The 26,858-nt window shown below is 34.9% G+C and overlaps 3 protein-coding genes, 1 long non-coding RNA gene and 1 pseudogene across 4 annotated transcripts; 1 reads left to right on the plus strand and 4 right to left on the minus strand.

Moving 5' to 3' along the window:
- Window positions 1–673: 673 nt before the first annotated feature.
- LOC125676980 (uncharacterized) lies at window positions 674–3,730 on the minus strand. Its single transcript, XM_048914875.2, has 4 exons — window positions 2,447–3,730; window positions 1,125–1,227; window positions 909–967; window positions 674–689 (listed from the first exon to the last, which is right to left on the minus strand). Exons 1-3 carry the CDS (start codon window positions 3,659–3,661, stop codon window positions 930–932), a joined length of 1,356 nt encoding a protein of 451 aa, XP_048770832.2. The 5' UTR covers window positions 3,662–3,730; the 3' UTR covers window positions 674–689; window positions 909–929.
- On the minus strand, window positions 3,717–5,269 carry LOC125672427 (uncharacterized). The gene has a single exon (XM_056160568.1). The coding sequence runs from the start codon at window positions 5,103–5,105 to the stop codon at window positions 3,717–3,719; it is 1,389 nt and encodes a 462-aa protein (XP_056016543.1). The 5' UTR covers window positions 5,106–5,269.
- A 1,312-nt stretch (window positions 5,270–6,581) lies between these two features.
- LOC125677008 (uncharacterized) lies at window positions 6,582–8,715 on the minus strand. The gene is made up of 4 exons (XR_007370892.2): window positions 8,438–8,715; window positions 7,915–8,115; window positions 7,117–7,176; window positions 6,582–6,908 (listed from the first exon to the last, which is right to left on the minus strand). It is a non-coding gene; the product is annotated as an uncharacterized LOC125677008 (long non-coding RNA).
- A 369-nt stretch (window positions 8,716–9,084) lies between these two features.
- LOC125676991 (uncharacterized) lies at window positions 9,085–9,832 on the plus strand (annotated as a pseudogene).
- An 11,971-nt stretch (window positions 9,833–21,803) lies between these two features.
- On the minus strand, window positions 21,804–25,478 carry LOC125676985 (toll-like receptor 4). The gene has a single exon (XM_056160569.1). It carries the CDS (start codon window positions 25,422–25,424, stop codon window positions 23,175–23,177), a length of 2,250 nt encoding a protein of 749 aa, XP_056016544.1. The 5' UTR covers window positions 25,425–25,478; the 3' UTR covers window positions 21,804–23,174.
- Between the last annotated feature and the right edge of the window lie 1,380 nt (window positions 25,479–26,858).

Genomic DNA, 26,858 nt, shown 5'->3' on the forward strand with positions numbered 1-26,858 from the left:
TTCCGTAGGAAATTTTTTTTTGTGCATGCGCGAATATGGCAAGGAAGGAAAGTGTGTAACTACTCCATTATGGCTCGGTTTTGTGTGTCACAAAAATCATGTGTAAACCGGAAACTCACACTATACAAAATTTTGTATTTTCTGGGTAAAACACGATGAAAAATTCCGATTTCAAGGGGTCTGCAAACCTACGACACACTTTTGTGTCGTAGGTTCTGAAAATGTCATACGTTGCTCGTGTGTAACCTTATACGTGTCGTAAGTCCCGGCATAGTGCGCGAACACACACACACACACACACACACACACACGCCCGCCCACCCGTCCACCCACCCATATATATATATATATATATATATATATATATGTATATGTAACACACAAGTTCTTTTCACCTTTTATTCACAGTTGTAGTGTAATGTGATCAATCAATGAATGAATCAATGACAGTGCTCCTATAAATATAAATAAATAAAAACACATTATAATTTGTTCTAGTGACTTAACCAATGTACAAGATTTGCTTGACCTCAATCATATATACAAACATATTTCCTATGCAAGGATTCATATGTAGTACATGTATTATAAACATGCATAATTAGCAACATGAACAAATAGCAATTCCAAATTAGAAAAAGGTTGCAAATACGCAAAGTTCACAAACCTAAACAAGGTAGCTATTCCACCTAAAATTTAAGAAAAGAATAATCACCTTTAACATTGTACCAGAAAATGTCTTACTGTAGAACTAAATTAAAAATAAATCTATATTTATTAATTTAAAAATAATAGACATATAAATGAGATGAAATTACTGCAAGTACTAAAAATTCTTGGAACCAAAGGGGAATAACTAAAATATCTTTTTCCTTTTTCAAAATTAAGTAATGAAAAATAACTCTTACACTTTGTTTCTATAGTCTTTTTCAAAATGCTGTGTAACAATGGTCCAATTTTGTTGTATCTACAAATTTTCAAAATGAAAACATATATATATATATATATATATATATATATATATATATATATATATATATATATATTGATGATCAGATGGAGTATATATATAGGCCTACAAGAAATATAGCAATTATATATGATGGTTGTTTTCATAGCTATACCTTTGATAAACAAATTTCCCTGTTCTATGTCTGTGTTTATTTCTCTTTCTGTCAGCTCATAGACACTGCTTTTTCTTTTTTCTTTATCATTCCAATATAGAACCTACAACAAAAGCACAAAAAATGAAGAACCTTTTCTTATTACAGTATCCTTAAGTGTAAATCAATGCAAAGATTATATGTTTATTTATTTCAAACTTCTAGTCTTAGTAATTGCATATTTCACGATCATACTACATCTGGATATGGATACATATATAAATATTTCATTGCTCTTGTAAGCTATTTATATCACCATGCATCATACATTGATTTTTAACCTGAATAAGTATATATATCCATGTTTAGCACAATTACTAAGTAATATGTATAGTCATTTCAATAATTTACATTTATAATAAAAAATGAAATATCGAAAGATAAGTTAAAATGCAGAATTTCACAACACTTTAAATTTTACATTAAAATTTTGAACATATAAACAACAAAAAACATATACATAAATAATATTAGTAGTTGGGGGGGGGGGGGGGGGTTACAAGATTTCTTAATATTTCTTTTAGTACACTATTATACCATTGAATTCCAAAACTGATACATTTGTCAACATTGTTAAAATGAGCAGAGCTGAGAATGTTAATACATAAAGTGTGCATGATCTGTGTGTGGATATTATAGAGGGTAAAGGGATCTTGTTTACATTGTACCCTAGTACCTTATCCATAAACACATTCATAGAGATATGTAACATCCTATTCAGTTCATTATGAATCTATCTTACACATGTATATGCATATGTACAAGATGTAGAGTTCATAATTTTTAGAATCAATTCATATATGCACATATATGAGCAAGAAATATATTACATATGTAAAACCTACTGGTATGTAATTAATCATTCATGTTATAGACTTGATTCAAATACTTCAGCTCTGAATACACAAGTATTCAATCAACCTGTATGCTACATATCCCTTTCCATAACTTTGTTATAAAACCAGGAATTGTATATTATATGTGTACACATTCCTTCAGAGTGTATTTTGTAAGAGTTACAGTTTGTAATTCTGATATTAAGGAGGGATGCTACACCAGAAAAATTTGATGCAGATGAAAAGAACCTACAGTTCAGCAGTCAGTACAAATATGCTAACTTACTGAGCAACTAGGCTAGGCATTTAAATAAAAAAAGGAATAGACAAATATTGGTAATATTGATTTTTTTTATCCACATTTTGAAAGAAGTCAACCATTATGATGCTGTAGAGTACCTCCTTAATTCAAGTTTGAACATTGATATTTTGGAATGATGAAATTACTTTAAACACGCCATTGTTATGTGTCAAAATCTTTCCTTCCCAGTCTTTGTTTTCCCCATTCTCATCTGTCCAAGTATGAATGATTTCCTTATTTACCAATTCCTTAACCGAGTAGTTGTTAATACTTCTTCTCAAAGTCCAAAGCATTTTCAAATTTTCTTTCAGCTGCGCAATGCTATATATTTGTCCTTTAGATGAGAACTGCAGAAGGTGCTTGTTTTTCTTGTCAACTTTGTATATTTTCTTGTATATATTAATCTGTCTTTTGATTGCTGTCATTTGATCCCTTTTTGTCTTTAATTTACTCAAGTGTTCTTCCATATATTGTACATCTTCCCACATTCCATGTTTTTCTATGTCACTTATAGCACCATCTAATTCCTCCACCCTTTTTTCCTTTTTTTTCTGTGTTTCCTCTTCTTTTCCTTTCAATATTTGTACCTGTTGTTCATATAAATGGTCTTTTCTCTCTTTTTCTATCTTCATGAAATGTAAATTTTCCTTTCTAGCATTTTCAATAATCATTTTCTGTTCATGTTGTTCCTTCTCTTCAATCCATTTCTGAGTCTTGTTATCACTAAATGTTATTGTGCTTTCAATTGTATTTAAAGTTGAAACTGGAGCTGAATTTAATTTAAAATCAAGTTTACCCATGAGTCTTTCAAGACATATATTATTAGTTGTACAGGATGAACATTCTTCTAAACTATCTGAATTAACATTAAAATACTTTCCTCCAACAAGAAATTCATTAAAAATCTTTTTGACTTTCGCATTAAAAACAATACATAATTTCTTTAAAAATACACAAGTGAGGTCATCATAAATTGATGTTTGAAATAAAAATTCTGAAACTCCATCATACAATTCAGGCCCATAAAAGAACTTCACTTCATTTTTCAATGCTAAAATTGGATTTTCTGAAAACATATCTAAAATAGTTGAAATTCTTTGGTAAATCAAACCCATGTCCAAAATATTTTTCACTTCTGTTGCTTTTACTAAATATGGTTGTGTAATAAGTTTACATAAAATTCCCAAAGCTTTTAAAAGTGACAAAATAATTTTGTTTTGCAATGATAAAACAATACAATTCTGAATAAAACTATAAGAAGTCTTTAAAGAATGAAAATACTGCAACAAAAGTTTGTGCAAAAAAAATGTGCCTGCAGCATTGTAAAAAGAGACATTGAACCTGTTCCCTCTAATATTCATGATAGGAATCTTTTCTACACCTTTTTCTTTAAAATAAACCTGAGATATATTTGGATCACCAGTTCCATCTTTGTAAAAAAAACTTTGAAACACATCTTAATAGAAACATAGTAAAAGGTTCTTTGGCACAGCTTGAGTAACTTTCAAATTTCACATTTAATTCTTTTTCAATGTTAAAAACTTCTTGAAAACAAACATCAGAAAATTGTAATAAAGGATGAATGGCACATTTAAAAGAATGGACATCATGTGAAATTTGCTGACTAAAAATATCATTAACTTTCTGTTCTGTGGCACTTCTATCAGTCATAAAACAAGAAATAGAATCTAAAATCATATGAGTATCACAATCTTTAGAACTAATATCAGATAAAATTTCTTTTGTGGTATTTACATATGTCTCTCCTTTCCCATCACACACTTGTCTTATACCTGTAGTTAATAATTTATCTCCTGTGTTAATTTGTACACCATAATAATGTTTACCTTTTTTCGTAGTTGCATCTCTATGCATTGTAATTTTGTTCGATTTCTTAATTTCTTCGTTAACATGTATTCTAGATAAAACCCCCATTTCACTCGTTAAAACAGCCACAGTGCTTTTGCTTGGTAAATTCTTTACATGAATATCAAATAAATCTAACACTGATTCAACAATTGGTCCAATATGTACAATACCAATATTTCTACTTCTAAAAATATAATACAAATTTCTTAATTTAAAATTATATGGTTTTCCTTTGGAGTCATCTCTAAAATCTACAAATTTATTAACATGTATAAAATCCTCACTTTCATAAGTCTCTTTTTCAGACATTAAAACATCAATTTCATTTTTTAAATTTTCAACATGTTTTTTAAAAATATTGCACTGTACACCCTTATCATTTTTAACTTTTTTTCTTTCAAATTCTCTCTGTTTTAAAACATTCAACTCCTGTTGCATAAGATCAATTTTTTCTTTCTTTCTTTTCAAATTTCTGTTTGAATTTCGTGTATTGATGCTTTTTAATTTGTCCTTTAAAACCAAGTTCTCTCTTTTTAAATGCTGCATCTTAATTGTTAAATCACTGACTGTCTTGATAAGGGAAGACACATTTTCGGAGGTTACAGGCTGGGAAGTATGTGCAGTCGCATTTGCTGGGGATGTCACATCTGCTGGGGAGGTCCTCAAGGTGGTATCACTTGTTGTTGCTCTTTTGGAACTTGGCAGAATAAATATTTTTTCTCCATATTGGTGATATTTGTCCTTGTTGGTATATCTATTAAGCCTTGTCATTTCTTTCACAATTTTTTTCACTTTCCATACCAAACTAACTCTGCTTATTTGTGCAGGATTTACATGAAGGGCATGACAAATCTCTCTCTGAAGTTTTTGCATGTAATTCGAACTATCTTTGTGTGTGTTGTAAATGTCAACAATATGACTATATGTCAATGCCATAATGAAAATGGTGACGAATTGAACTAAGTGCCAATCTTAAAACTTTACCATATACGCTGTGTGAGATGAAAATGAAGACAAATACACAAAACAAAAAGGTGCAAACACATGTATACATATATATACTAATACACATATAGAGACAAGACAAAAAAGATTGACAGTTACGGATATCATTGACACCAAACATACAAAAAGTACTTGTATTTACGTTATATGGAATAATCTTTTCTTTTTTAATGAATCCTGCAAAAGAATACAATTTTTTGAAAATACAAATCACCTTACTCAACAATCACAGCGAACTTTTCACTTCATTTACTTACTCACCAGGGGCTACCACTGTACCAAGGCTGCAAAGTGTTAAGGAAATACTACTAGCCTGATGTCATAACACCATGTCACACACTCAAATATTCAGTGGACAAGACTTGGTTTACAGACTAACAGGTGCAAAACAATATAACCCCTCTTTTGAAAAAGAGGACATAAAACTCAAAGAAACTATATTACAGGCAGACAGACAGATGAAGTGAAACCAACAAAGTGTACATTCTAATAGATGTATAAAAATTTGGCAATCTCCTAATGTGGTCTCACCAGCTATTGTCCTAAATTGAACAAACTTGAATTTGAATACCTAAATAATGCTTGTAAGGCCAATTCAACTTAATTAGTAGATTATCATCCGGGGGCACAAAAAATTATGGGGCTGGTGGGAGGATTTTATGTTTCAATTTTTATTTCCTGATAAAAAAAATTAATGACAAATGGCATCACAAAAAGTGTTAATAAAGTTAACATTCTAAGAATCCTTGGTAGAAGATAAAAAAGTAATATTGTGTGACTTTAATCATTCACTCATGTCACTGGGAAGCAAGTTTGTATGAAATCGTAATTTTTACAAAAATAAAAAAATGGAGACGAGCCCTTTTTTGAGGGGGGGGGGGGGTTAATGTATCAATTAATTCTAATTGCCTAATTTTATGCCTTTTGTTACTGAGATGAATATCTATATATATATATTCCCATATTAAACTTGCATCCCCGAATGTGGACCCATCCAATCCCATACATTACAATTTGTACAAAAAAGAATCTGCACTATGTCAGGAAGCTTTGATACAAGTTTCAGCTTTTTTGACATATTGGTCTATGATAAGATTTTAAAATTACCCATTCCAATTGTAACCTTTTCTTTATTATTTCCCCTCTGAAAGGATTTTCATTCGAACAAACTTAAATCCCCTTTACCAAGGATCATCTGTGCAAACTTTGATTGAAAATGGATCAGAAGTTCTAGAGAAGATAATAAAAATGTGAAGTGATTAAAACAGACAGACATATGGTGATCAGAAAAGCTTTCAGCTAAGGTAAGCTAGAATAAAGAAAACAATAACAAAATATTGCAGATTTCAATCATAATTATTTTTTATTGCAAGTAAGATAAATTCACTTTCTTTTCAAAATGCTGACTGACTTTGATGATGAAAATGAATCATCTGAATTGTTAGTGGTTTCAGAATCCAATGACAATGTACAGCTTGAACTGACATCTGACATTGTTTCGGTTCTGTCACTGTCTATATCAGAAGGATTTGTCATAGGCAGAGAACCACAACTGCCTGCATGGCTTGCATGAACAATGCACAATTCACATTGACATTCTGTTTCACTGAAGTTTTCGCCGCCACAGCCACATAGTTCCGTGCAAACATTAGCACTTGGTGTCACAATTATGAATTCATTAGTGATGAATCTTTGCATGATGGCATCTTTAGCATTGGTGCTCATTTTAAACTGCTGTGGATTAATGTCATAATAAGTGGGGATGTTGATAATAAACTTGTTAGGGAAATGGGGAGACTTAAGATATACATATCTCTCCATCACACTCTGCATAAGAAAAGTTGTTACATGATTTGACAGATAATGCCCTCTTTACTGTGTATAAATAGATATCCAACAATTGATGAACAGAACAAGATCAAGTATAAAAATTCATATTTACCTTTCAGATGAAATTCTCTTCACACTAACTCAAACTGGAGATATGATGATTTTGATCTGTCTGAAAAAAGAGAATATGAATTTATAAAATCATTTTGATATGCAGTAATATCACTTGTGTTTTACTCTTTTTCACAATTTACATGTATTCATTTATAAAATGAATATGCATGTAAGCAATAAATATAATAAATATAGAAACTGAAGTCTTTAACTCTTTCAAACATATCCCAATATTTAAGCAAAGTTATATATCTAACAATAAAAATCATTCATGACCAATATAAACAGCAATATATATAGAGAGAGAGTCTGAGAAAATATACAATTTAATATTTTCACTATATCAACTATAAAAAATCATTTTGAAATTGTTTAAGAACTTTATTGTACGTAGAGCATGTACATGTATATATAGGTCTATAGGGTTATGCGAAACAGACTATACCAAGGGCAGATAATATATTCATGGGAAGAAAGCATGAACACAAAAGTTATCTCGTTTAAAAAAATCGTGACCAAAAGTGACATTTTCAAAATTCTTTTTATGATAACTATAAATGACAAAAACATATTGTCTGTCTTTATAAACAACTAAATTTGACCTTCTGTGAACGTACCACAAAATAAAATCGAAAATGTACACCGTGCCTTACATCTTTCAAATCAACATTCCTCTTAATTAATGCTTTTAAATAATCCGATGGAAATTTTCTAAATGATCTTATGTAAGCAATGTATTATTGTAACGAAAAGAGAAGGCATGTAACAATGACATGAACGAATAATCTTTACTTACATGTAATTCTAAGCTGCCTCGGCTTTTCTATACACTTAATAGCATGAAATATGGATACTTGGTGCCTTCCGGTTGTGGCTATTTTTGGCATAAAATGGCGGTAACTGGAATAGCTAAACAAGGCACGCAATATCCGGCCCAAAAAATGGCCACCACGACAGGTCAAGGTCAACGTAATACACTGATCACCTACATTTAGACCTATTAATAAAATAAACACTGTAAATATACTGAAACACACATAACTCAAACACCGTTGTGTCACCGAAGTACATGTATGTAAAACTCAATTATATTCTCCCATTAAGTATAAATAGAAAACATTAAGCTACAAACTAGTTCTCAATTCTATATGTCTGATTAAAGCAAATGCTAAATATTGAATTCTGCTTCCTAACAGCATTGTTTAGCAAAGAATCTCCTACAATACCTTACACACGATATAGTGAATCTATGCACTCAAAATATTCACTGACAAATTATTGTGTACTTGAAAATGACAAATATATCAACAAGAACTTACACAACATCAGACACGTCTTTGTTGTTCTGTATCTCGTGCAAAAATACCGCCAATAGCAGGTTCTATTATTACACACACTGACCAATCACTGACCGTCTTCATAAGTGTGAAAAATATTACACGAAATTATTTTAACTCAACAAGAGATACTTTTACCCAAAATTAATAGAATATAATACTCTTCAAAGTCAATTATAATTAATTTTACAATAATAATCAGACACACAGAATACCAAAAATATCTACGTAGTTGCAGAGTCTCAATGGCGCAGAGGTTAATGCATATTGTCCATCACACGCGACCTTCTCTCGGAACCCGGTCCGAATCCCATCTGATACAACTTATTTTATTTTTTATATAAAAAATGTTCTCCCCTTATATATATATATATATATATATATATATATATATATAACAATGAATAAATAACAATTTGCCCTAGACATCAGTTGAGACTGAAGGTAATACTATACAATTATTGCTGTTTTTGAGGTCAATACGTTGGTTTAGACAATAGTACAATATTCACCAAGCCCGAAGGCCTCTAACAAGTCAACCCGATATGGAGTTAGAACTTCCACCCACCATACCACCATCTGACACGTCTTCACCAGTAACACCAGTGAGGTTCAAACCATACCGACCGTCCACGGTGAATGATGACTTCAAAGTGGCCTTAATGAAAGAAATGGCGGAAATGCGGCAGTCTATAGATCTGTTACAGAAGAAGACGGATGCGGCAAATCGCCGAGCATCAGCTTGCGAATCGCTGCTGAGGACTGTTCTTGGGAACACGAACGTCATTGTAGACATTGCCAGGAACATCAAAACGAAAAAACCAGCAAGTTGCCAGCAGCGATAACAATACCGTGTGCGATGTATTTGCTGATGTTCCAGAAGAGTTCCAGATAACAGAATCGTGACTCAGAGAAATACAACGGGATTTTAAAAAAAAGCCGGCAACTTTGCTGTAAACCTTGCACGAAAACTCTGGCCTGAACTATTCGGGGAGGGGAATCTACGCTGGACATACAACTGGTATGGCGGAGGGAAACATAACAAGCAAGAACTGGACCAAGTAAGAAAGACTCCACTCAAAAACTATGTTTGCTATTTTTATCCGGAGTTCAAACCTGAGGACGTTTGGAGAGAGAGGATTATGACGAGGATCAACGAGTCACTCCGAAGAAATGACAAACGAAGCAGGAAGGAGAGTGCAAATACAAGTCTGTTGGATTTATCCATCCCGACAACCGAACCAGCTTGTCCTGACGACGTGTACGATTTCACAGACTAAGACATCGTGCTGTCATGTGTGAATATCATGCCCATGCAAATAAACACATTTTGTAGAACAGTAGAGAAAAATGCACATACATGTATACTCAGCTTTATTATTAAATTATGGAAAATGAAAATAATATATATAATATATTGTCATTATTACTACAATGGGTTAAGTAATGGTTATCTTCTAGCATCCGAGTAATATTCACATTATCTGATAGATTATCTGTCACGAATTTTTTCAGGAATTTAATTCTATACATGTATTTGTACAAATGTTTGAAGAAAACATGTATAACACAAATGTTAAAGTAGGAAAATGATTAAAGATTTGCATTAGCAAACTCTTTATAAAATGAGAGAGAGAGAGAGAGAGAGAGAGAGAGAGAGAGAGAGAGAGAGAGAGGGGGGGGGGAGAACTATTTATCGTTACTGACTGGGGGGAAAACCGGTCACAGGTATGTGTATATCTGTTACATAATTCCTGTCTGCTTCAACGCCCATCATCAATCGGCGCACGCTTTACCCGTAAAACAACAAAACTTTATTATCCCTGGCAGTATCTATCACATATTGGTGGCTATATAAAGCAAATATTAAAGCAGGAAAAGGATTAAAGATTTGCATCAGCAAATTCTTTATAAAATGAGAGAGAGAGAGAGAGAGAGAGAGAGAGAGAGAGAGAACATTATTTAACATTACTGACTTTATCGAATCAAGTCTGTGTATTTGAAACCTCGGGCTCGCGGCTTGATAGGAAGCATTACGCAACCATAAAGGAACAAGGGTATCTTCACATTGACTTGAAATACATTTACCACCAAAATGTGCGTTTGTCAACGGAGAGAATGAATTATACAACTAAAATGTATTAATACAAATACGAAATCAATGTTTGGACAAATTCTTTTTTTTTTTTCTAAAGTTTTATGTGCACTCTCTGCACAATTTTAAAATATTACTTGTGCTTGTCAAGAATCTTAGACAATTGTAAACTGAAGTAATCTCCTCCGTCCCGCCCCTTTACCACACTTTACAGCTGTAAAATCAGGAGGTTCGCATAAAGTTGTCCACCACCCCCCTTTCAATTCCTGGATCCGGAGAGAGATATTATCCTATCTGTGCTGGCCATGTTTCAGGGACAGAATTTACAAAGAGTCGAAGGGACAACTATGTCAAATGGTCAAACCTGTGTATTTACGCAATCACAAAACAACGCTTAAAACTACCAGAGAAACGTACGTCGTACAAAGCAGAGAACGAAGTACATGTAGAGCATGAACGTATCAAAATAAATACGGGTGGATTAAATGAGTTTTTCTTTTTGAATCAGGATTTTATTCTTTTCTTACTGGAGAAATCGTTAATTTGATTTTATTCCCCGTAGAACTCATACAATTAATTATTTTACCTAATTTTGAAATTCATGAAATGTATGTACTGGTAAAGGAAAGACAGGTGTCCATACACGTGGAACTTGCATGTTTGATCCCTGCAGCATGCTTACTTGAAAACTCGACACTGTAAATAATGATTGACATAAATAAAAGGTATAACATTTTTTGATCAATTTCTTATGGAAAAAATGTTTCCACAAATATTAACTTTTAACTTACTGCTGATTCCCGATTTATTAAATTTCAGCACACACAACTCGCAGGAAAAAAAGTTTTATTAAGTTGTGAATTATTCGGTAACTACCGTACATATATGTTCTAAAAATTGCGAAAATTAATTCACAAACATATACAATTTCAATTCTACTATTTAGTTCATTCTACATGCATTGATAATAAGTATGCGTCATCAACTATCAACAGTGTAAATACAGGTACATTTGTAACTCACACCCGCCGCGGTGTAAACGTGGTCCCGCGAAGCCCCGCTATGAAAACCACGACGGTGTAATGCGGAAAGGATTAACTTCCCGTCGCGGGGACGCGGGAAATAAGGGAACTGCGACGGCTGTATTGTAAATCATCGTATTGACCTCAAAAACACCAATAATTGTTTTATTATATGATTCAAAAACCCTTCAAGATTGTTAATGTGACGACCGGAAAACAAACCTGCTGAAATCTTAGCCGAATCCAGTGAGAAACGCGGAATTTCATTGGACGGCAAAAATAAGTATAATCGATCGCGTCATATTGGAAGTTCCCGACCTATTTTTGGTCCTATGTGGAAAAAATAATTCCTTATGTTCACCTAGTATGATTTCTACATTGTTGGATCTCAGCCAATTAGGGAGCTAGGAATTATTCAATCATATAATAATATATTTTATTTGCACGATTTGAAGGCAAACGTCGAATACAATATCCGGCTGCCCAAGTTAACGCAAGATTGATCCTTTCATCGTAGTCCAACAGATGTCTACGTTACGCGTAACAAGGTATCGCATCAACTCTCAATCATATCAGTTAATTTATCCCAGAAATCATCATAAGCACACGATTCTTCCGGATATTCAGTGTAACAATTTCTCTTCACCAAGTCCATCATTTTTCGAGGATAACCACTATTATACACTTCTGGTAACAAAACTAGGATGACAAAGTCTAGGCGCCCGCGATCGACAATGCCTTTTATCTTTACCATGTTCAGTTCATGGTCGCGCCACCTCGACTCCAAGTACTTTTTCGACATGATGCAAACAGTTTTTCGACTCTCTTCTTTACTGTACATAATATTATCGGTGTCTAGAACCTCAGGCAAATAATCCCGATCTCTGATAATAAGCTTCATATTCCTGCTTCCTTCCAGACGATGAATGACCTCATTTAGTGCAAACATCAATGGACAACACTGTAGGACAAAAATACATAATGTTTGTAATTCACGTTGGCTGACCCATGAATACTTGGTTGCTTTACCCATCCATATTTCTTCACAAACAATTTTCCTTCAACGAAGCTGTAAACTATAGTCAGTGTTACCGTAGTTCCAATGTACCACTCGAAATAAGATTCTCAAAATGTTGACAATAGAATTAGAGATGATTTTAATGTTTTAAAATGAAATCTATCGTTTTGAGGAAAGCATGTGTAATTGTCCGTATCGAAAAATTGTTGTTTGTAATCTTTCATCCATGTGAGGAATTCATGATTCTCACATGAGCAAGCTAGCGCATTTTTAGACAAATCAATGGATAAATTGTAGTGTTTGAAACCTCTTTCAATGTTAGTGAGAGAGCGTTGTTAATTTGTTTTGAGATAAATCAAGCAATGCTAAGTTAAACATACCACTCACACTAATCTCCCAGTCAGAAAATCGGTTGTTACTAACCTTAATGTACTTAATCCTTTTCAAATTTCTCAGAAGAAGCTTTGGTAAAAAAGAAATTTTGTTAAATGACAAATCCAAAACCTCAAGTTTCCCAAGATTTTTAAACAGTTTGCGTTCGGTGTCTTTTTCCAAGTCTCGTCCTAAGTCATTGTGAGATAAATTCAAATGTCGTACATGTTTTAAGTCTTGAAGACTTCGTAGAAATAGTGAGAGCAGAGGTTGTTTGAAATATCCAAGGTTAATATATTGCAGTTTTTCATTTGTATATTATGACATTGTTTTAAAGGTACACGTGTCGAAGATTTGGAGCATGCACAGAAAAGTCTGGAACATGAAAGTATAATCTACTAGAATGAGCATCATGTTTCAAGATTTGAAGGTAAAGATATCGTCCAGTTCAAGCTAAGAAAACAATCAATATCGTAATGGTCTTCTTTAACTTACAAATCGTTGATGAAATCATGAGCATCATCATCGAATTGTTTTTCCACTTTATCTTGACAACTATGTAAAACTGATACGGTACCAATTTTGATGCACCAGATGCGCATTTCGACAAATAATGTCTCTTCAGTGATGCTCAACCGAAATGTTTGAAATCCCAAATAAGTTTTAGAGGTATTATAGCCAAAAACAGCGTGCCAAACAAAGTGGAGTCAAATTCCTCTAAGGATAAGACCTATGCATGGGGGAGATAATCCTTAATTTTGAAATGAATTTCTAAATTTTATAACAGCAATTAAATATACATCCGTATTTTCAAGCTAGTAACGAAGTACTTAGCTACTGGGCTGTAGAGACCATCGGGGACTAACAGTCCACCAGCAGAGGCCCCAACCCAGGGGTCATAATGTAAAACTTATACGGTACCAATTTTGATGCACCAGATGCTCATTTCGACAAATAATGTCTCTTCAGTGATGCTCAACCGAAATCTATCACATCAAATCTATCACAAAAAACCGGATATTTCGGTGAATGCAATTCTAAACTTGCGATCAATATTCTTAAATTAGTCATTGATGCAAATTCTAGCAGATACACGCCTGTTGTCAATTTAATTTTAGCCAATGAAAATACCTCTAACGTTTTTGGTAAGTTTCTGATCACGCCTTGTTCACAAATTTCCAATATATTGTTATTGAGGGAGAGTTCTGCAATATCTGATGTTTCTCAAATGATGACATCTTAAGGTTGTACATGTTCTTGTCTTACACGTGATCCCATTCAGATGCAGGGAACTTATCTTTGTTTTGATGAGACCAAATATCAGATTTGTCAGTGACGCAAATCCTAAGTTTCCATTGAAGGAAACATCTAAGTGTTGCAAATTATCCAAATTACCGAAACATCCTTCCTCGACATGACTTACACTGCAATACGATAGATCTAGGAAGCGGAGTTCTGGTAAAGAATTGAAGAATATTTTTGTCACATTTGTAAGATTATTCGAAGAAAGATCAAGATATGTTAAATGTTTAAGCAGTTTCAATGGATCAATTTCTTGTATGTTGCTGTGACTTAAATCCAACCAAATTATACTATTATTAATTTTAGGAATCGTCTTTCCAATTCTTCCCGAGCATTTAACATGGAAACCATTGTGTTGATGTATGATACAACAGATACACTTCGCATTTTCAAATATACATGTTTTGGCTAAGGTTGAAATCGATTCCACGTGATAAAGACATCGCTATATGAAAATCCAATACAACAAAGGCCCCATAATATGCATTGAATAACGACAAGATTCAGCTGCACTATAAACAGCTTTAAAGAGAACTCGCTCTATGAATAATTAATCTGTTTTCATAACATTGTAAAATAAATCTGCAGCTATCAGAACCAGGAAGTGTAAACTTATGATTGTGCAAATCTTACATAACAGCAAGTTTTAAATAACTCAAGGCAACGCCACGTCTTGCCCCATTTCCTATTTTGGTTGGAGATATTCTGATTCGAAATGCTTATTGACACTTGAAAATGCATGTGAATAAATCAGCAGGTGTAGCTTCCATTGTAGTTTGTAAGCCCACTTCCATCTTATTAATGTTAGCACCACTAATTACACGATTCCGTCATATCTGAAACAAGCTAAAGTCACCCCTTTTTAAAAAGGGCGATAAACGTGATCCAAGTAACTACCCACCAAAATCAACCTTACCAACTTATTCTAAAGTCATTGAAAATCACATAGCCTATTAAGTACGTGAATTCACTGGAGCCTTTGATCTTATTGTGAGCTCACAGTCTGGATTTGGGGAATCCAATTCTTACGAAACAACACTAACCAAACTTACTGACGTCACATGATTGTCGCATGCAATGGACCAAGGAAATCTTATTTCCATAACGTTTTTAAATTTTAGTTAGGCCTGATTTCCCACTAAAGAAATTAGGATACTATAACTTTGAGTCACACACAATAAATTATTTTCAGTCTTATTTGAATAACAGGTCCCAAAGGCTAAAATTGGTCTACGTTCTTCTCAGTTCAGACTTGACGTTCGATTAGAACAGGCTTTTCTATTGGCACAAATTACACACGATGATTTTAGTATGTAGACGTTTTGTTTGTTATCAGCTTTTGTAGTTCAGTTGTAGTGTTAGAGTGTATGACCTCGTATCTACTGTTAAATCCGACTATTTGGATGTTGTGTGTTGTTGGATTTTAATGCCTTTATATATATATATATATATATATATATATATATATATATATATATAAAGGCACTAAAATCCAACAACATATAACATAAAATCCAACAACTTATATATATATATATCAAGCACAGAAAATATCACTTTATTTGGATACCAATTTCGCCCCTACCCGGGGTTGAACTCACGACCTACGGAACCAAAGCTCCTAGCAGTATGTAACCAGCGAGCTAGATATAATGTCAAAAAATGAATGAAGAAATCGGCACAGTTTTTAAATAATTTAAAAGAATAACTGTCTGAAGAGCCGTAAGGCCAAAGTACTAGCAGGAACTGATCGTTAATTATTATGTGATCATTTTGGATTTTATTCTTTTAAATTATATATATATATGAAACTCTCAGTACCTTTTCCGTCCAGTAATGTGCGTGGATTACGCAGGTTTTTTCTTCTTTAGGACAGACATGAAGATTAAGGTTTAGGGACATGCTAGCGTATATTTTTGTGTTAAGTATCAAATTAGGATATTCTGACTGAATGACAACTCCGATGACACCACTTCTCTTAAATGCGTACACTAGCCGTAAAATGAAATGGATTACAAAATGCATTTGTTCTCATGGTATAACTGTATGACCTTTTTAATGAATTGAATTAACGACTAATTAGACATTTTTTGCAATATTTTCTTGAACGTTGTATATCTAAAGTTTTCGATTTCTAGTATTAAAATTGCGCATAACTCTAGATTACCATGATACGAGGGCGAATCAATAAGTTACCAGCCTCACTTATTTCCGTTTGAGATCCACCTCTTTTTATGTAATTGTCCTCTAGTGGGATGCACTTAAACCGAAGGTTTTCAAGTGTCATCGGCCCAGAACTGAATAAGTCAGGGTCCTTTCCATTGACCCACTCCTCAACTGGCGTCACAACTTCTTCGTCACACCGGAAACGACGTCCATGGATATCCTTTTTCAAGTTTGAGAATAGGAAGAAGTCGCTAGAACCTAAGTCAGGTGAATAGGCAGTATGTGGTATTAATTCATACCCGTTTCGCTGTACAGCATCCATTGCAACTTTCCAAGTGTGGACTATCTCGTTTTCCTGTTGCAGGAAAACACTTAGAGAGTTTACCTCGGCGTTTTTCACGGATGGCGGTCCTCAGCTGGTTTAGCAAGTTAGCATAGTACACTCCAGTTATTGTACTTCTCTAGGGTAAAAGTCCAACATAATAACGCCTTTTGCTTTCCATAATACGTTGACCACCACCTTGCCTTCAGATGGTTGTGTATTGAACTGTGTTGGCCTCGGAAACCCAGGTCCTACTTACTGACTACTCTGAGCGTTATTATCTGACTCAAAATAATGAACTCAAGCCTCATCTACAGTCACCAGACGCAACTCGTCAACTTGGCTCTGCATACTGATGCTCTGGTTGCCATTCGCTCATCGCAAAGGGATTTGGGGACCCAACTGGCTGTTAGCTTGCGAATGCCTAAACGATCATGTAAGATTGTTGAAACGCTACCGTGTGAAATGTATAATGCCTGCGCTATTTCTTCCATCTTAATTCGCCTATCAGAGTATACTAGATCCCTAACTTTCTTACATATTTCTTTGTCGGTGGCATCCAATGGGCGTCGATACCTAGCTACATCTTCTGAAGACGTTGAACTATCCTAACCAGAATTTAAGCTGAGCATAAGATGGTGCAGAAAACCCATAAACATCGGCTAACTCGCCGTGTATTTCCTTGCCTGTTTTACCTTTTAGATAGAAGTACCGACTTGTTGCACGGTACTCAACTTTAGATGAAAAGCATGCCTTTGCATCACTAGTCATGTTTGATATTCAATATCTTATTAAAGAATGCCTCGATGCGCGTGCAGTTTTGTACCCCGGTAGAAAAAAAAACACGTATTGAAACAAGGCATGAAAATCGTGACCGCCTCCGTCAATCGAAAATGGGATAGGCTGGTTATTGACTCCCACTCGTATATGTATGGATAGCTTTTAAAATCATACACTTTCAAATGACTTACATTTTCAAAATCTGTTCTAAAAACGAAAATAACAAATAGAGTTATTCTCAAAAATGCAATAAAGAATACAAAGGTAAACACAAACCTGTGGAAACACCAACATTAGGATCAAGTGCCTAGGAGGAGTAGGTACCCCTTGTTGTATGGTCACACCTGTTATTGTTAGCCAATGAAAATACATCTAACGTTTTTGGTAGGTTTCCTGTCTTACAGATGATCACATTCAGATGCAGGGAACTAATAAACTAATACTCGTTTTGATGATATGAAAGGGCAGATTTGGAAGTGACGCAAATCCTAACTTTCTATTGAAGGATAATATCTGAGTGTCGCAAATTATCCAAATCACCGAAAGACTATTCCTCCACATGGCTTACACCGTAATACGATAAATCTAGAAACCTAAGCTCTGGTAAAGAATTGAAGAACATTTCCCTCTCATTTGTAAGATATATTCGAAGAAAGGTGAAGATATATCAAATTTCTAATCTGTTTATTTGGATTGATTTCCTGTATGTTGTTGTGACTTAAATGTAGCCAAACTACATTTTCATTAATTTTAGGAATCTTTTTTCCAATTCTTCCTGAGCAGTGTACATTGTCACAATTGTATCATTGCTAACAGATACACGTCGCATTTTTAAATATGCATGCTCTGGATAAGGCCGAAACGGATTACACATGATAAAGACATCCACAATACGATAAAGGCCTCATTTCTATTATATGCATTGATTAACGACAAGATGCATGTGTACATTTGGACTATAAACAAATTTAAAGAAACCTCGCTTTATCAATCATCTGTTTCCATAGCATTATAGACAAGTTCTGCTCATATCAAACCAGGAAGTTTAGACCTATATTTGTGCCAATCTTACACGATAGCAAAGTTTCAATAAGCCAAGGGAACACGCTTAAGCATAGCGTTACCCACTTTGCCTCTTTTGGTTGTAGAGTAGAGATTCCAATTCTAAATAATCGTTACAAAGGTTATTTTTTAAACATTATAGACATGTGTAACCATGGGGAAAGTATGTTTTTCAAACTTATTAGAATGACAACAGATTATCAGTAATATCATTTATATCGTATGTCATTTTAGTGCTTTGTAAATTTTTGTTGTTGTATCCACATTGTGGATTCGCCACTACTAGTATTGGGTGTTGTTGGAACTTGATGTATATCTATCTATCTTTATTTATTTATGTGTATGTCTGTGTACCTGTGTCTGTGTGTGTGCACTAGATCAACGACATTCTAATATCCAGTCAGTATTTCGCAAATTTTATGGTCGCTAACCTGTCATTGGTTCAAATGCTGTCTAACGTGTTTTGAAAGTATTAATGGTTAGGACGTTCTTGGCACAATGATTCTGATTACGAATTACTCCGTTTACCTGATCAAGATGTAACGCTCACGGCGGGTGTGACCGGTCTACAGGGATGTTCACTCCTCCTAGACACCTGATCCCACCTCTGATATATCCATGTTCCCGTGTTTGCAAAACTCTCTATTTTGGATTCCTTATAGGAATTACGAGATATATTGATCACTTTTCTTTGTATTCATCTTTTCATTTATATACAAGAAATAACGATATGAAATAAATCGACAAAATGCAATAATATAGAACATTTAATTGAATACACAACTTCATATATAAATTTAAATAAACAAAACAAAAAAGAAAAATGGAGAATCGGGGTAATGGGAATTAAAAAGCAAAAACATTAATAATAAATGAAGGAAAAGAAAAACACAGAGGCATTACTTATCATATATCATGCCTAGGAGGCGTGATGTAATATGATTATTCATCTACTGACTGATCCAGACTATTGACATATAAGTTGATGCCACAGGGGTTTAAACAGTTTCGCTAAAAGTCGGATTCTATAGTAGTGATAGGGATATATCAGTTATCATTGAGTCAAATGTTGTTAGACGTGTTTCATGGAAAGCGAAGATAACGAATCGTGATCAATTTCAAAACTCGTCTAAAGAACACAAAATGGAGCCCCTGGATGTGCCAATTCCTATGCCGTTCTTTACATACTGATTTTGACTACGGATTATTCCGTTTACCTGAACAAAATATACAGTTCACAGGGAATGTAACCGGTCAACAGTAATACTTCCTCCCACTAAGCACCTCATCCCACCCTTGGTGTGTCAGGGGGTCCCTAATTGCCTTCTCTTAATTTGTTACCTTTTATTTGAGATTGATCGTTGTTTGTTATGTGCACTTGTTCATCTTAAAGTTCTGTGCAAACTCTACATTTTCTGTTTCTTTTCATATAATTTTCATTATAAATGACTACTAGTACTGTATGAAGATGCTGAGATACAGAATATTTCATAAACTTACACAGGAAAAACTGGTAACACCTCTCCAAAATATTTCATTCGTGTACCCTTAATTGTCATTGCATATTAATTCCGTCTTCACAATTGAGGGGGTTGTCTTACAATATCCATGTTAATACAGATCATGACAAGTTAGTCAAAGTGTAAATGTCTATCCTTCAAAATATTGTGCAAGAAGAGATAACGGCAATTAATTTGATTTTAAGGTGAGTACACGTTCAACATTGCAAGAAAAAGTTCTGTTCCTGAAATTCCGAAACCCAGTGCATGCAGATGTACCCTAATTGATGTTACAATTGAAAATCATACGATGATTGATAAGGTTTAGTTCATGATATCTGTAAGTCACTGTTGACATAATGTTTGTTGTGTGCAAGTATGCTGTGTTATAGCAATATGTTTGATGATGACTTCAAAGTAACTGAAGAGTATTTCATTTTTTTTGTCTAAGAATACTTTAAGTCATCAATCACATTTGTGCATAACAGTGGAATTATAATTCATTGAAGGAATTGGCATCATAATTGAAAATATTCTACTCAAATTTGATAAGGATCATAGATATTTTTCTGTTTAAAAAATTAATAACTGCATAACTGACAATATTGTGTCCAAGTGAAATCAAAAACGTCTTCAACAAACTTGCACGTGCATTTCATGCCATGGGAAATGAGTTTCTCATCACAGTTTATGCTTTTGCTACCATTGCACGATTTTCACTCAGGCATCGGTGTCTGATTTTTTCTAAAATTTCAAACTCACTTGAGTGTTTACACTACGTTTATCAACACAATGCCCCATCAATGTGTAAGGCGTCGCCTGACGACAGAACAACTGGGCAGATGTATTGGAATGCTTGACGCTGGCTATTCACAACGTGACGTTGCAAATGCACTAAACGTCAACCAGAACGTTGTAAACAGGGCCTGGAACCGACAGCAAACTTTTGGTACAGCAGCACACCGACATGGGAGTGGTCGTCAGAGGTCGACAACCCAATGCCAAGACCATTTTGTGGCTCTTCAGGCACGACGCCATCCCTTCTGGACAGCAACCAGCCTGTGTACGTAACGACCTCCTGAACGTCTCGGGGGTGAATGTGTCCACTCAGACGATACGAAATCGGCTTCACAATGCAGGTCTCAACTCGAGAAGGGCATGTGTTCGAGTCCCTCTGACTGTTCGACACCGACGGGAGCGATTGGACTGGGCTGAAGATCATGTCACTTGGACACAGAACGATTGGGTTCAAGTTCTCTTCACCGATGAGTCCAGGTATTGTTTGGACTTTACAGACATAAGGCACCGAGTGTGGCAACGACAACTTGAACGTTTCCATGATGCCAAAATCAGTGAACATGACCGTTATGGTGGTGGTTTCATCATGGTCTGGGGTGGAATCAGCAGGGATGGAAGAACAGATCTTCATGTCCTGGAGAGAGGAACAATGACGGGGGTGCGGTACCGGGATGAGATCCTTGATGTTTACGTCAGACCCTACGCTGGTGCTGTTGGCCCTGAGTTCATCCTGATGGATGATAACGCCCGTCCTCATCGCGCCAGGGTGGTGGAGCAGTACCTTCAGCAGGAGACAATTGTCCGTGTGGACTGGCCAGCGCGCTCGCCGGACTTGAACCCGATTGAGCATGTATGGAACATGCTGCAGGTTGCCCTTTCACGCCGTAGAGCACAATCCACGACTTTGGCAGAGCTCGGAAACGCCCTCGTGGAAGAGTGGAACAACCTTTCCGGGTGCTTATTGACAGCATGGCTCGACGTTGTCAAGCGGTCATTGATGCAAGGGGAGGCCATACCCGGTATTGACACTTCATCGACTAAGTGTAATGATGGACTATCCCCAAAAACTGTGTAATTCTTTCCCTGGTTTGCGGTTAACTTTTTGTAATGAAATGCCTTTTGGTGTTGTTATCAGATTTCAAGCATTCCGTATTGATAAATGTTCATGCCGTTCATGAAGTTTCATTCATAACCTGTGTAAACACGTTTCTGTCTTTTGTTATGTTAGTGGTAAATTACACATATAACCTAGTGATCCTTATCAAATTTTGAGTAGTATATTTAATTACATTATAAAGTACTTCAACCTATTACTGTTCGTGAATCCCATACATACATCCTACTAAATGCAGAGGGAGAAAAAAAACCCATACAGATCATAAATGACGTTGATGAAATATAAACACAGAATCAATGAAATATGCTTTGTTTTCTATCCACTACTATCTCGATACAGAAAAAATGTTTTTCTTAAACAATTTTGACAACTAGGTTATATTTCTCATTTTCTTCTACTACAATATATACAACATGTACAAAATACGATGCTTTCGAATATTCCTGATGTCTTTCAAGAATAACATCTTCAATAATCCATATGACGTGATATAGTGATTTCTTTATATATTTAGGGTTTTGTTAGAAACCTAACACACTGTTACAACTAAATCATTCTTGAAATATTCCATTTTTATCAAACAACTATATATATTATATGTATTCTTTTATCAATAGTTTATGAACGTGAAAAAAAAAAAAACACTGGGAGAAATGTTACAGACCGGGACGAGAATTAGCTACACGAAAAATATAAGACTTGGAATAAAAAAAAACATGGTTTAAAGTAGAATGTGATACTCTGTTAATTCATGGGTAAAGAGTTGTAACGATTTGTGTTAAAGAATTCGAATGTTTTAATCAATAAATGCGATTAAGTCACTGGGTTATCTAATATATTACTCCAAATCATTGTGTATGTTTGTTTATGCCACACCATAGGTGTTTTTATTGAATGCTTTTAATTTTTGTGAAAGGTTTAGATTTCATCAAAGCATACCTTTCTGAGACCCGACAGCCAGTATTCCATGTGCTATCACTCGTATATTTGATCCCATATTAAAATATTCGATGTACACTGATTCAAAACCATACATCGTTTATTCCACCCATTACTTTTGTGCTCAAAATGTAAAATTAACGCAAATTGTATTATTTCACCTTGCTCCGACAGAAATATATATATATATACGGAAACAGAAACAGAAGCAATACACTGGCATTAATTTAGCTTTCAATCATATTGACCAATTTCTCCCAGAAATCGTCATAGGCACACGGTTCTTCCGGATATTCAACATAACAATTTCTCATCACCAGATCCATGATTTTACTAGGATAACCGCTCTTACACACTTCCGGTAACAAAATAAGTATGACAAAATCTAAGCGACCCCGATCGACAATGCCTTCTATCTTCGCCATGTTCAGTTCATAGTCGCGCCACCTAGATTCTAAGTATGTTTTGGACACAACGCAAACAGTTTTTCGACTCTCTTGTAGACTATGCATTATGTTATCGGTTTTTGGAAATCCTGGCAAATAGTCCCGATCTTTGATAATAAGCTTCATATTCCTGTTTCCTTCCAGACGAGGAATGACCTCATTCAGTACAAACATCAATGTACAACCACTGTAGGACAGAAATATATCATGTTCGTAATTCACGCTGGTTGACCCATGTATACTTGGTTGCTTTATCCATCCAAATTTCTGCTTTGACTTGTAAATAATATATCGGATTTTCCATTTGTTCTTGACAAGCAACCAACCTGTTACAAAGCTACAAAATACTGCCAATGCCACTGCACATCCAACGTACCAGCCTAAATAAGATTTGCAAGATTTCGACAACGAAATCACAGATTTTTTTAATGTTTTAAAACTAAATCCATCGTTTGGTGGAGAACACGTGTAATTATCGATGTTGATAAAATGGTGTTCGTTTTCGCTCATCCATGTGAGGAATTCTTCATTCTTGCATGAACATTGTAGTACATTCTCTGACAAATCAATGGATAAATTGGAATGTTTGAAAACTCTTTCAATGTTAGTACGAGCGTTTTCATCAAGCGTTGTCAATTTGTTTTGAGATAAGTCAAGCAATACTAATTTGGACATACCACTCATACTAATCTTCCAGTCTGATAATCTGTTGTTACTAATGTTGATGAACCTAACCCTTTTCGAATTTCCCAGAAGAAGCTTTGGTAAAGAAGCAATTTTGTTGAATGATAAATCCAACATCTCAAGACTCTCAAGATTTTTAAACAGCTGGCCTTCGGTGTCCTTTCCCAGGTCTTGGCCCAAGTAATTGTGAGACATATTCAAATGTTTTAGATGTCTAGAATCTTCAAAGATTTGTGGTGACACGTGCGAGCAGAAGTTGTGTGAAATATCAAAGGATACTATACTGTTGTTTTTCATCCGAAAATTCTTAGTCAAAGACACAATGAAATTGTGTTGAAAGTACACGTGTCGAAGATTTGGAGCATGTACAGAAACATCCGTATTAAGTAAGTATAATGTACTAGAACGAAAATCAAATGTTTCAAGATTTGGGGGGGAATATATCGTCCAATTAATAGTTTGGGGAGAATTATAATCGTAATGTTGTTCGTAACCATTGATGGAATCACCAGCTGTGTTTGCAAAATTTTCTTTTTTATCCCTACATGGATCTAGCACACACGCCGGACAAAATGACGGATTCTGCTGAAAACTTGTGTTCAATACCTTTAAACCAGTCATCAATGCAAATTCTAAGACATATATGCCTGTTTTCAATCTATTTTTGGCCATTGAAAGTAACTCTAACGTTTTTGGTAAATTTTTTATCACATCTCGTTCACAGATTTCCAATCTGTTGCTCTCTAGGGAAAGTTCTGTAATATTTGTTCCTATGAGATCTAAATGATGACGTTTTAGGGTTGTACCTGCTCCTGTCCTGCATGTGATACCATTCAAATGCAGGGAACCAATCCTCGTTTTGTTTAAATGAAAGGTCAGGTTTGGCAGTGACGCAAATCCTACGTTCCTATTGAAGGAAATGTTCAAGTGTCGCAAATTATGCAAATCACTAAATGACCCTTCCTCAACATAATGTATTTTGCAATACGATAAGTCAAGAAAGCTGAGCTCTGGTAAAGAATTGAAGACCCCTCTCGTCACATTCTTTATTTCATTCCAAGAAAGATCAAGATGTATCAAATGTTTGGGTATTGTCTGTAGACGGATTTCGTTAATTCTGTTATGACTCAAATCCAGCCAAATTACACTATCGTTAAATCCAGGAATCGATTCTACATTTCCTCCTGAGCAGTTGACGTAGACAGCATTGTATTGATGCCAACATATACACGTCGCATTTTCAAATGTGCATGTACTCCTGGCTAAGGTCGAAAGAGATTCCACATGATAAAGACATCCAAATAAGAGAACACAGTAAGAAAATTTCATCATTCCCATTATATGCATTGATTGGCTTTAACAAGAACTCGATTTCAGAATTATCGGTCTGTTTTCATAACATTATAGCATACCTCTGCATTTCATTTCTTGAAAGTGTGAATTTATAAATCTGACACAAAAGGAAGTTTTGTATGCGATAAGGTCACATGACAGGAACTGTTACTCACATTGCATGTTTTTGTTTTAGATGTTCCTATTTGAAATACTCATCAAAAAAGTGAAATTTTCAAACATCTTTCTGCACCTTCATAACCAGGAAATTTAAAGCAATAGATGTGCAAATCTGACACAAGAGCAAGTTTCGTATGATACAATGTCACACTACTGGGGATTATGTTACCCACATTGCCTCTTCTTTAGTTACATTCTGATTCGCAATACGCATCACAAAATTTAATATTTTTTTTCAAACACCATTACGCACGTTCATAACCAGGAAACATCAATTTATAGTTGTGCAAATCTGACACAAAACCAAGGTCACACCACTGGGGAAAGTGTTACTCACTATCACATTTCTTAGCCAGGAAATACAACACTTACATATACTGTTACATCTACATATTTTAAAATCATGTTGTCTTTTACCCTTTGAAATATCACAATCAGATAATGAAGCATACTTTTATGATAATTCACACTGATTTCTATGGGTCACTTTTATGGCACTGTGATTGTTGCAATCATTACACTTTGATCACGGTGATGGTAGTTGTGTACAATGGCTATGCATGGAATTTGACTCCCTGTGTCTACTGACCACCACTGCACTACTGCTTGCTTTCTTTATAACCATTTTGAATCTATGAAATAAAGTTGCACTATATCAAGCACACATATTGTGATATTCCATCTTAATATATACCCATCAATGTATCGTTCTTTGATACTGTGGATTTCACAGCGTGTGATCCGGTTTACTGGATCACCACCTTCTTGTTATCCTCTGAAACTGATAACGTTACAATGACGTCACAATGCATCAATGCAATGTTTTTTGCTTAAAATATTGGCCGCGTCACAAACACAACTGCATGTACACAAAACATAATTTCACTGTATGTCTGTATTTTTGATAATTTGGATTACATTTAGTATCATATAAATGTGGATTTAAAATATTTATCATTACTACAGTAACTTTATCCGAAGAGTTGGATCACGTCTCGTTGACAGGCGAGGATCATCAGAAGGTGCCACATCTACTAAGACACCGGACATCCATATCCGAGGACGCGTGACCTGATGCCGAGCGTTTGGCGATGGAACTGTCATTACCTGTTTTAACGACTTAGGGATCTCTCGTGGCCGGAAATCGAACCCCGACCTTCTGCATGCGGGGCAAACGCTCTAGACCTCCGCAGCGGTTCAGACACACCTTATATATGCTTCGCGTCTCGTGTGATCTGATGATCCGCGCCTTTCAACTCGACGTGATCC

The sequence above is a fragment of the Ostrea edulis genome, chromosome 3, assembly GCF_947568905.1.
Source record: "Ostrea edulis chromosome 3, xbOstEdul1.1, whole genome shotgun sequence".
Lineage (NCBI taxonomy): Eukaryota > Metazoa > Mollusca > Bivalvia > Ostreida > Ostreidae > Ostrea > Ostrea edulis.

Coding starts and splice junctions, on each gene's coding strand:
- LOC125676985 (XM_056160569.1), bottom strand. CDS start 25,424: ATGCATATAATGGGAATGATGAAATTTTCTTACTGTGTTCTCTTATTT.
- LOC125676980 (XM_048914875.2), bottom strand. CDS start 3,661: ATGAATATTAGAGGGAACAGGTTCAATGTCTCTTTTTACAATGCTGCA. Junction 1,228..2,446: donor ATAACAATGGCGTGTTTAAA/GTAATTTCATCA, acceptor CTTTTGTTGTAG/GTTCTATATTGGAATGATAA. Junction 968..1,124: donor GGGAAATTTGTTTATCAAAG/GTATAGCTATGA, acceptor GAAAATTTGTAG/ATACAACAAAATTGGACCAT.
- LOC125672427 (XM_056160568.1), bottom strand. CDS start 5,105: ATGGCATTGACATATAGTCATATTGTTGACATTTACAACACACACAAA.